This window comes from Gekko japonicus, unplaced genomic scaffold (assembly GCF_001447785.1).
Source record: "Gekko japonicus isolate JY-2015 unplaced genomic scaffold, Gekko_japonicus_V1.1 scaffold3, whole genome shotgun sequence".
Classification (NCBI taxonomy): domain Eukaryota; kingdom Metazoa; phylum Chordata; class Lepidosauria; order Squamata; family Gekkonidae; genus Gekko; species Gekko japonicus.
Genome location: NW_015170887.1, coordinates 2535586 through 2547310, shown reverse-complemented (window position 1 = coordinate 2547310; position 11725 = coordinate 2535586). Strand labels below are relative to the sequence as shown.

Sequence of the window (11725 nt, the reverse complement as noted above, 5' to 3'; positions counted from 1 at the left end):
ACTGCTACCTGGGCCTCCATTGCCAGCGAGAGTTCCAGGAGCACTCCCAAACTCCTAACCACCGGCGCAGACACCAATGGCGCCCCATCGAAGGCTGGGAGCAGGAGCCCCAACCCCAAACTGCCCTGACTCAGGCACAGGACCTCCGTCTTCACCGGGTTTAGCTTCAGCCGACTCAGCCTGAGCCAACCAGCCACGGCGTGTAATGCCCGGTCCAGATCTTCCGGTCTAGAGTCCGACTGACCACCCAACATCAGATAGAGCTGGGTGTCATCAGCATACTGGTGAAATCCCAGCCCAAACCTCTGGGCAATCTGGGCAAGGGGGCTCATGTAGATATTGAAGAGCATTGGGGAAAGCACCACCCCCTGAGGCAGTCCACATTCAAGCAGGTAACTCTGGGACTGCTGTTCCCCTAGCGCCACCCTTTGTCCCCGACCTTGGAGAAAGGAAACAAGCCACTGCAAGGCAAGCCCCTGTATCCCCATGTCGGCGAGGCGGTGGGTTAGTAGATGACAGTCGACCATATCAAATGTGGCCAACAGATCGAGCAACAGCAACACTGCCAAACCGCCCCGATCCAGATGCCTCCGGAGGTTGTCAGTAAGGGCGACCAGCACTGTCTCCGTCCCATGTCCCGGGCAGAAGCCGGACTGGAAGGGATCTAATACGGAAACATCATCCAGATAGCTCTGCGACTGTATCACCACCACCCTCTCAATTAATTTGCCCAAATAGGGCAAATTGGAAACCGGCCGATAGTTGGCCAATTTGGTCGGATCCAGAGATGGCTTTTTCAAGAGAGGGTGGACCATCGCTTCCTTGAGTGCCTCCGGGAACCATCCCTCCACAAGGGACTTGTTGATAATCTCCCTAAGGGCACCACGAAACCCTCATGGCCGGCTTTAATCAGCCAGGAAGGGCACGGATCAAGGTTGCATGTGGTGGGGCTTACAGTCTTGAGCAATCTGTCAACTTCCTCCAGGCCAAGCGGGCCGAAACAATCCAAAGTCAGAGATGAAGACATACAAGGACCCTCAAGTTTGCTCATTGTATCAACTGTGGTGGGGAGGTCACGGCGGAGCGCCAAGATGTTATCTGCTAAATAGCTCGCAAATGCCTCACAGCTGATGTCCAATTTCCTATAGCCCAAATCATTCTAAATAATTGAGCTGGGCGTGAGCTAGCAGACGCAACTGTAGCCGCATACAAATCCTTCTTAGCAGCTTTGACTGCCATCTCATAGGATCTCATAAACGTCCTATAAGATGTTCTTGTTGCTTCGTCTCGAGCCTGATGCCACCATCTCTCTAACCGTCTAAGCTCTCGCTTCATAAACCGCAACTCCTGGGTATACCAGGGGGCAAGCCTAGAGCGAGGGTGCAGAGGGTGCCGGGGAGCAATCTCATCGATGGCTGCGGAGAGTCAGCTATGCCAGTCCTCCACAAGCTCATCCAATGAGCCACCAGGGGACATCGGATCCCACGGAGCCATTTGAAGCCGCATTGGGTCCATTTGGCTCCGTGGGTGAGCTAAAATCCGCTCGCCAGCCAAACAGGGTGGGGGTGGAACATTTAGACGGGCCCTCAGAGCATGGTGGTCTGACCATGGTACTGCCAAAGCAGTAATCCGGTCCACTGTTACCCCAGCCGTGAAAATCAGATCGAGCGTGTGCCCGGCCCAGTGAGTGGGGGTCGTTCCAAGTTGGAAGAGTCCCAGCACCGCCATGGACGACACCAGGTCCGCCGCCTGAGTGGAAGTCGCGTCATCGGCATGGACGTTGAAATCGCCCAAGACAATCAGCCTAGGGTGTTCCAGTGCCCAGCCTGATACGGCCTCCATCAGGGCCGGTAGGCTATCAGCCGGTGCGTTAGGCGGTCGGTATACCAGCCAAATTACCACACTCTTCCCGGCCTCCAGTACCAGACCGGCACACTCAAGGCCTGTGATCTCTTGTCAGGATTCAGTCTCAAATGACCTTGGATAGGTGAAAACCTTTTGTGGAGATGGACTGCAGATACAGTAGTAATGGAGAGGGTTCAGCGCCCTCCTAAAATGAGAGCCCTCCTCTTTGGGTGGGTTTGGGTAAGTTCCCTTGGCCCTCAGGCTGTAAGTACCAGGAGTTCCCTTGGCCCTTGGGCTATAAATATCAGGAGCCACCTCTCCCAAGCCAGCTTGTTCCATCTTCAGCTCTCCCACCATGGCAAAGAAAAGGCTGCTAGCACCATCTTTTTTTCTCATTGCTGAATTATAGAGAGGAAAAGGCTCTGCGGAGCCATGGGCTGGAAGAGACAATTGTTTAAAGAAGGGGAAGTGATCTGAGAAACGCTTCATTTCATATGGGAAGGTACACATGCATTTTGTTTCTCCCCATGTCAATCAAAAGGCTATTGTGGGTTTTTAAAACAACACAAAACCCTACAAAACTGGCTTACCAGAGATGAAAGTGGGGTGTGTGCATACCAGGAGCAACAATCCCTCTTTCAACACTTTCTTCAAGCTTCTGAAAGGGCTATTTGTCAGACTCCAGCCTTTGAACACAAGAAGGCAGCCCACAGGGGCAGTGTTGGAATATGAAAACCTACATTATAACATCCTGCTGACGGACCTTTTTGTTCAGGCTGCTTTTAAAAGAAGTTGTTGCGCTCTGTTATTCCAACATCAACACCCGATTATCTAAAATTCACATACATGTCCTAAGAGTACGGTCCTAGGTGGAGTTATACCCCTCTAAATCCACTTGTCTCCATGGGCTTAGAAGAGTGTAACTCCATTTAGGATTGTACTGGAAGTTATACAGATTACGAAAGGGAACAGAATAGTTACATGTAGATTCAGCATGATGATCATCAAATATATGGCAGGCCCCAGCATTGGGAACCATAGCATAGATGAGGTAACATGGGAAAAGAATATCAGATTAATTGACAATAACACGTAGAATTTCCATACATGCAGTCAGGGGAAGGAAATTTTTGCCAATTCTCCCTCCTGTGGGAGACCTCTGGGGTCTCCAGTCCCACAGGAGCAAAATTTTGGGAAACATTTTAGGGGGCAGTGGGTAAAAATCACTCTTCCCCCCTCTTGTATTCGTGAAATTTCTAGGAAGGGTCCAAACTACAATGTGAACACATGGAGCTCCCTTATATTGAATGAGACCACTGGTCCATCAACTATTGTCTAAATAGTTGTCTACTCAGACTGGCTGAGGCTCTCCAGAGTCTTGGTAGAGGTCTTTCAGATCACCTACTACCTGTTCTTTCTAACTGGAGATGCCTGGGATTGAACTTGGGACCTTCAGCATACCAAGCAGATGTTCCCCCACTGAGCTATGGTCCCTCCCCAAATGGAGAGAATGGCAAGAGAGGAAGGAAGTAGTCATATGAAACTATTGTGTATGTGATCTGAATGGAGATGGTCTCTGATGAAGATGGGTTAAATGCATCACCAAGTCTTTTTTCCATGTCTGTTTTTTTGTGATCTGATGAGTCACTGTCTACTTTCATATTCCTGGTTTTTATAAAACATTAAATAGGAAATAAGACATTACTCTTCTGGCTAAAATTATGCTGACACAGGAAACTCTCTTGAACTGTTGTGAGACAAAAATCAGTTTTATCTACAAGGAGAAAGCAGATAAAACACTCCAAATTAGTCCAGTTAGAGAAAATAGCACAGTATATGTGCTATCGAGGACTTTACTGTGATGTCGCTGCAGACCTTTATTTACCCATCCCTTTAACACAGCACCTCAGGACTCACTTGATAAAACAGGATTAGAATGGAATTTAGTAACCCCAGTGGTACTACTGGAACTAAATCCACTCCAAATTAAACTATAAATCAGTAGTTCTGCCACTACATACTGTGAATAACAGAAACTCTTACTATCAGGAGTAGTTGCTTCATTTAAGAGACATACTTGAGCTCTAACTCTGAGTGGTTATTATAATTCTGCCAGAGCTTCCAATCTCTAACCACTGATCTATCCCAAAGAGACCACATTCTAACAGGGCAATCCTATGCAGAGTTACTCTAGTCTAAATCCACTGAGATCAATGGGGTTAGAGTGCGGTAACTCTGCATAGGACTTTGGTCAAAATATTGGAAGTATTAATGTGGGATGAGTTAAGCCCAGCAGAATCCCCCCCCATCAATATACCAGGTTTACTTAAACAAAAATTCACATTTATTGTTTTAAAAATGCAACAAACATAAAGTCGCAAAAAGAAATTTTTAAAAACTTCATTTCTACCTTAATACTTGCCCTAGATGGCTTAATTACTGAAGATCCAAACCAATAAGCAGTTAGAAACTCTCTGTCTCCTTGACAGAAAGCACTATGTAGAAGTCAAAGTGTACATAACTCTCTATTGAAGGCAGCAATAGCAGACTTGAAATATGGCTGGGAATGGGCCTGAGGATACAAATGTAGAGCAACAGGTGTCAAACTACACATTAGGATTTGTAACGTGTAACGTGAGACAGTCAGATATCAGGTGTGAAGGAACTCATTTCCCAAGTCTGTGCACTTAGCAGTCCCTGTGGGACTATGGCACAGGGGAAGAAGGAGCTTCAGACCCCACCCCACCCCCATTTTCCTAATCCAAAATAGCTCCAGGGAGTGTTATATGCCCAACTGGGGGGCTGCACAAATACTTATGGGCTACATATGCAGACCCCCAACCTAGCACCTACATGTAGTTTGAACTTAGGGACTTAGATGGGGCACCCACTCAACTCTCTTTGAATGACTCTAAGAAAACCACTGCAAACTTGAGTAATTCTCAAGAGGTAGCATGTTGCCCATTACTGTGAATAATAGGCTCGTTTGAGCAGGACAACTGATACCTGAGATAATGTTTGGGAATGTCAGCAAACTGCATGCAGCCTGGCTACCTGGGAATGAAAGAAATACTCTGGCTAATGCAGACACGGGCTTAACAAAAGATTATATTTGACCCATACAATCTAATATAGGCTGTCCCTTACTTTATGTGATGGTTTATCAATCCTTCTTCAATCTGTGATTTGATTACCAAGGGTTGCAATCCTGTCATTCCACTCAGCTAGCAATGGTGGCTTCCCTTACTACATAGAGTCACCCCTCTGATGTTGTGATGGAGGAAGTCTCCTTGCACTGGAGACAGGTGCCGGCATTAGCTTAGCAGAATGATAAGATACAGCCCAAAACCTTAAATTTAAATCCAAGAACAAAGCAAGGTCAAGTGCCTCGCAAAGAATCAGGGCTTACTTTAATGCTCCCTATGCCTGGAACGCCATCTGAGAATACCATCTTTCTGTCTCTCTGTCTTCCTCCAGATTCCTTCCCCAAACTCCTGAAGTCTTTGGAGTAATTCTCAGTTCCCAGCCCTGACTAAAATGAAGCAACAGTGCATGTTAATTGCATTGGTGCCTAGCCTTTCCCTCCTTCTATTGCCTTCCCACAGCTGACATTTAGATTGGAAGCTCCTCTAGTCAGGGACCTCTCCATTTGGGTTATAGTGTTTTGTGAAGTGTCGTATATATTATTGTGTTATGTACATGATAACTGTGGCAGGGGAGGTATGACAAAATTTGATGCAAGAAAACAGGCTCATCTTGAAACTGCAGGCAACTTCATCAGTTCCAGGCTTTTCAGCACACTTGTTATTTTCTCTTTGCACAGCAGTTTATGAATCCAGCACCTATCTTGTCAGGAACAAAACAACCTGAAGACAGTCCTCATAGAGATGGGGAGAGATCCAAAGATCTACTCTGTCCGAAGGGGAAACAGAAGTCAATTTCATAGGCTGACAAAGTGCTCTGTGGAAGCAGTCATGGCAGCAAAATGCTTTACCTCCATTAGCAGAATGTCCTTAGTGCTCTGCGCCTGAACTTTAGGATGCTGGACTTTCACTGCAACTGTCCTCCCATCCTGTAGCACAGCCTTGTGAACCTGTGCCAGAGATGCAGCCCCCAACGGTGTGTCTTCAAAACTTATAAACAACTCTTTAATCTGCAAGAGAGAGAGAGAGGAAAACAAGTTGGCAACTCTCCTTGGATGTCTCATCAAACTTGTCAGGGTATTCACTCACCAGAAAGGATAAAATAGGTAAGACATCAATATATTAGCATTTACAAGGAAAACATCACAACCTGGTAATTTCATATGTACATCATATGTGTCAGCACCAAAATCATAGATATCTTTGGTGGGGGGTGAAGTCATACCTTTTGTCTACACATTACACTGAAATACAGAAAAAAGTCATGATTCTGAGATCTGTCACAACCAGTGTTCCCTCTAAGCTGAGTTAGTGTGAGCTAGCTCACAGTTTTTTAGCCTCCGGCTTACACATTTTTGACTTAGCTCAGGAAAGATGGCTCCAGAGCAAACTAATTATGCAGTAGCCAAATCACTCACTCACTACTTTAATGCCAGTAGCTCACAAGGTAGAATTTTGCTCACAAGACTCCACAACTTAGAGGGAGCATTGGACACAAACCTGAAAAGTTGTTCATTCTATTATATTATTATATAATGTTATATTATTATTACATATAGTTATTTTAACTGTACCTGCCACGAGAAATCAGGGGATTTTGCAATGCAAGAACCACTGTCAAACAAGAAATAAGAACCACTGCAAACATTTATGGCAGCAAACACCAGGTATGATACTGAAGGACAGGGAGTCCCAGTTCCCTAGCGAATGTACTTGTGTGATACACACATCTAGAAACAGTCATTCTTTGTATTCACACTGTATGGTTTTAGGAGGACACATAAAATAAAACTGAGAAATGTGTGACATGGCCCCAAATTTTTCCAATACCATGTGAAGCAAGAGGAACCTGACACAAGCAACAAGGTGGCACCCCCTACCAAGAATTATGATGCACACATTGGTACCTGCCAAATTAAGCAAGCTGTATAACTTATACACAAATTTGTTGTTGTTGTTGTTCAGTCGCATAGTCGAGTCCGACTCTTCGCGACCCCATGGACCAGCTCCCGCCAGGCCTTCCGGTCTTCCGCTGTCCTCTGAAGTTTGCTCAACTTCATGTTCGTTGCATCGATGACACTGTCTAACCATCTCATCCTTTGCCGTCCCCTTCTTCTTTGACCTTCAATCTTTCCCAGCATCAGGGTCTTCTCCAGTGAGTGCTCCCTTCTCATTTGGTGGCCAAAGTATTTGAGCTTCAGGTTCATTATCTGGCCTTCCAGGGAACAGTCAGGGGTGATTTCTTTTAGGATTGACTGATTTGTTCTTCTTGCAGTCCAAGGGACTCTCAAGACTCTTTTCCAGCACCATAGTTCAAAAGAATCTATTCTTCGGTGCTCGGCCTTCCAAATAAACACAAATAGCCCCTAACAAAAATGCAAGTGATGGCTTTTCCCCTCTGTCCCTTATGTCTCATCTGGAGCTACAACAGGAGTCATTAACCAAGAGGAGGGAGGTCTGTCCTCTAGTCCTGAGGTATTTTTCAATTATAGAGAAACAAATAAAGTGATCAGTTGGAAGATCTGGCTGAAGTTTGTTCACAGGGAACATCTGGACATCTACCTCATATTTTCCTGGCAGCTGAGGACCAGGAGTGTGGTAAGTTTCTCCAGAAACGGAGGGTGCATTTTCCCCCAGGAACCTCCTCACTGAAAGCGGAAGGCTAGCCTTGCAAACTCAAACCCACATACTGATCCTTCTCTATTCCCTCTGGGTAGAGCTCTTTTTTTTCCCCTGGCAGGCTTCCTGCATCCAACAGCTGCAAGGATGAAGTTTTCCCCATCACTGAATTTCCATAATGGGGAAATCTGGACGGACTGAATTTCTGCCCGCCACGCAGCTGTTAGGCACCAGAGCCCTGCCACTCACATGGCAATCCCACCCAGAAGCCTTGCAGGTATTGGACACACCTGTTTTCATGAAAAGAGTTTACCACTGAAGCAAATGAAAAGCTCATTCTCTTATTCTTTTTCCCTTGGAAGATTTAAGCCTCATCTGTTCCTGATTGATAATCTCTGAGGACTTGGCCAGCAGGTTCCATAGATATGTAGAGAGCCATCATGGTGTAGTGGTTAGAGTGCTGCTGCATACCCAGGCCTCTCACAGGGATGCCTGTCTTTGCTCTCCCCAAAGAAGACCTTCTAGCTTAATGGCCAGAGGCCTGGATGAAATACCTAGTTTAATATCAAAGCAGGGACTCCAGATCTAGCAGGAATTTCCCCACGGCACTCTCACAGAGCAGTAGCCTCCCTGCTGGAATGCTTTGAAGAGTCCACTGATTAAACTGGGCAGCCAAGTTTAGTCTGTCTGTAGCAGTGGAAAAGAGCAAGAGTCCAGTAGTACCTTAGAGAGACAGAAGAAGTGAGCAATGACTCACGAAAGCTCATCCCCAGCCACAAATTTTGTTAGTCTTTAAGGTACTGCTGGACTCTTGCTCTTTTCCACTGACTAAAGGTCTGACAGCCGCCAGAAGCTCCTTCACCCATGATCAGGAGTAATCAACTCACATTTGCTGGACAATAACTCAAGACCACAAAAACTCTCTACACAACACAATACATCCTACCCAGTCATATCTTCAAGCCACTGCTCAGGCTTTGTCAGACCATTCCAAGCTAGTCCCTTGCTCAGTCACCCCACCTAGACTGTGCTGCTGCACCGCTTTATGACCTAGCATGCCCATATTTGGACTTCCATTTTCCTGTAGATGTGCAGCCTCTTAAACCTATAAAAGGATATCCTCCCATTTACACACACACACACACACACACGCACACACTTTGTAGTTGGTTCTGCACCCAGAGTTCCTTCCCCAACTTTGTGGATGGCTTCCTGAATCACTGAATCCCAGAGCTCTGTCCCTCACTGCAGCTCAATTTTCCCTTCCTGTGCTTTGGACCAGTTTTTCCTTCTTCCACTCTGGACCACCGTGCAGCAAGCTCTTCTCTTCAGGACAGGCAATGTATGATTTTGATTTCTCCCTTTATTTTCCCCCAAACAACTCTCCATTTGCACCCTAATTAGGCAACAACCAAGGGTAGTTACTATCGCTAGGGTTGCACTGCTATACAGAAACACTGCTTTTGCTTTCCTTTGCATTTCATTTTTCTAGCATTATATCCGGTTAGGGAAATAAAGGCCCCGGTCACACAGGCCGGATATCGCAGGGGGGAGGTGTGGCTGTTTGCCCCGGAGCGAACTACCGCGCGGCAGCCGGATCAAACGTCCCGCCCAACATCCCGCCGACGTCCCATGGTTGGGGGGAGGTGCCGATCATACCTCACTCCTGCGGTGCGGCAAAGAAGCGCCACCGCGGGGGTTGTGTTGTTTTTTTTAACCCAAGTGTTCGCATGCGCCGTTGGGTGCTTGTGCGCACCCGTGGAGACTTGACCAAAAAAAACCTTCGCGGTGGGACATGGGCGGGCACCGGATGCCACGAGCTAACACTGGAAACGTGATCTGACGCCCGCCCTTGCCCTGAAGTTTCTGGAGACTAGTACCTCGGAGGTACTAGTTTTTTACAGTGCATCTTCGGAGTGAAGCCTCGGGTGAGCCACGGGAGCTCTATGCTTCCCAGATGTGGCGGTGAGATCGCGCCCGGAAAATCCGTCTATCTTCCGTCTCTCTAGCGTGCCTAATGCTCCGTGTGACCGGGGCCAAAGATTGTTTTTATTTGAGATCCTGTTTCTCTGTCTCATCTTTTGAAAAGGATCTGTGTATACAACAGACAGCAACAGTCCCAAAACCCCAGGACATATGTGTGGTTGTGTAACTTTGGAAGTCATCTACATGTGACAGACCTGACAAGGGGATCAATTGGGTTAACAGTGGCAGACTGAGATCTGGGAAACCCAGATTTGAAACCCCACATGACCATGGATGCTTGGAGGGTGACCTTGAGCCAAACTTACCCTCTCAGTCTAACCTACTTCACAGGGTTGTTGTGAAGATAAAATGGAGGAGGGAAGAACAACCTTGTAAGCCTCCTTGTGTTCCCATTGGAGAGAACATGGGAGTATAAATATCTAAAATAAAATAAAATATGTAAAGGGATCAACAAACCAAGCACATGGACATTCTCACACGATGCAGGATGCTTAGGAAGATCTGAACATCAGGTGTTTCCCATTTTCCTAAAGTTCCTAGCATGAATGGGGCACTGCAATTTCTCATGAGCTCTTTGTGATGTACAGAGGATTCTAAGGGAGTACAGGAACAGAGGGATGCCTGGGGTTGATACAAAACAGAGCTGCCAGTTCTCCTGCTATGGTGGGAGGCTGGTGACATCTGTGTCACTATGTCACTACAAGGGAAAACCCAGAAGTGAAGTAAGATAGCTCTAGGAATCACCGAAAACTTGATGACTTTACCATACCATTCTGGCGATTCCTAGAACGACCCTACGTCACTTACAGGTTATCTCTGGAAATGACATGGCAGCACAGAGGACATCATGCCCTCCCCAATCCCCGCCCCTTAGTCTTTCATAATACAAAAAAACCGCCCTTCCTTTCAAGTATTCTGCTTCCCTCTGCCTCTTTAGGGCCAACTGATCCGTCCTTTACCATGGATGCCAAATGCCAACTCTTCCCTTTACATTAATTTATTTCTTCCCCATATGCTCTTCTGGCTTCTTGATCTACCCTAGAAAAGGATACCTGGCCAAGCCTTGCCTGCAGTCTTCCGTTTGTGAGCAGTGAGATCCCACTCAGATCACAGAAACTGCACAACATTTACGAGACTACAAGGGTATGGGAGCAGAACTGGATCAGGCAGCCAAGCTGAAGGAAGGAAAGGGGGCTCATCACACAACTGCCAATGAGAAGATGGAGGAACTCTTCTCTTGGGGTCATCGTGCCTCACCATCACCATGGGACAGAGTTCCTTAGAGCTACAAGTGGCCAGATGAGTTGGCTCAGCAAAAGACTGCCTGTCCCCTGCTTTTATGTGACGCATTTCTCGCCAGGGTGAGCAATCAAAGAACGCATAATATATGCAGAAATTAAAAGAAAACAAATTGAATGCTGGTGCATTTTTATATCCTACTTTTTATACAGTAATTAAAGACGGGAGGCTGCAGCAAGCCAGCAATTAAATATGAATAAAACACTTTGAAACAGAACCTACATGCAAATCATTCAGCAGAAGCCCTTTGTGGTGATGGAGAGGGGAAAGGCGCCATCTCAGAAGCAGCCGGTGCCCTAAGATGCAGCTGCTGACAGCAGTTCACACACACACACACACACACACACACACACACTGCCTCTACCCCTCTTGCCCAGCCTCTTTTACAATAACTATTACCAGCAACAAACTGGCACATTTGCAGCAATTAGATTCAAACGGAGCCTCAGCCGCCTCCAGTAATTCACGAGGAAGGCACCTTTTATTTATTTATTTTATCCCTCTGGCGGCAAAATCAATTAAGTAGAACAACCGCATTTGAAAACGACTAGTTATGTGTTTTTTAATTACAGCCGATCCATGATTCAAACCTTTTGACATGCCTGCCTTCAGAGAGAGAGAGGAAAGGGGGGAGGAACAACCTTTTTTCTCACTCAAGCAATGTTGCTAGATGTTGGGTTTTCTACCATCAGGTTTTCTTCAGAGCAAATAACTGGTGCTGGGGGAAGCCAGAGGGCTCAGGGGAATTGATAACAGAGGCATGGAGTTATTTTGGCTCTTCCCACCTTCAGGCTGTCACTGAAGTCAGTGTACCTGGGCTGAGCAGGACAGTG

The 11725-nt window shown here is 46.5% G+C and overlaps 1 protein-coding gene across 1 annotated transcript in view; it reads right to left on the bottom strand.

Annotated features, from left to right (window-relative positions):
• Positions 1-11725, bottom strand: part of ADCK1 (aarF domain containing kinase 1) — a 177481-nt gene that overhangs the window by 48524 nt on the left and 117232 nt on the right. The window contains exon 5 of the mRNA XM_015418358.1: positions 5840-5998. Coding sequence (XP_015273844.1) covers positions 5840-5998 — 159 coding nt within the window. The remainder of the gene's footprint in view (positions 1-5839; positions 5999-11725) is intronic.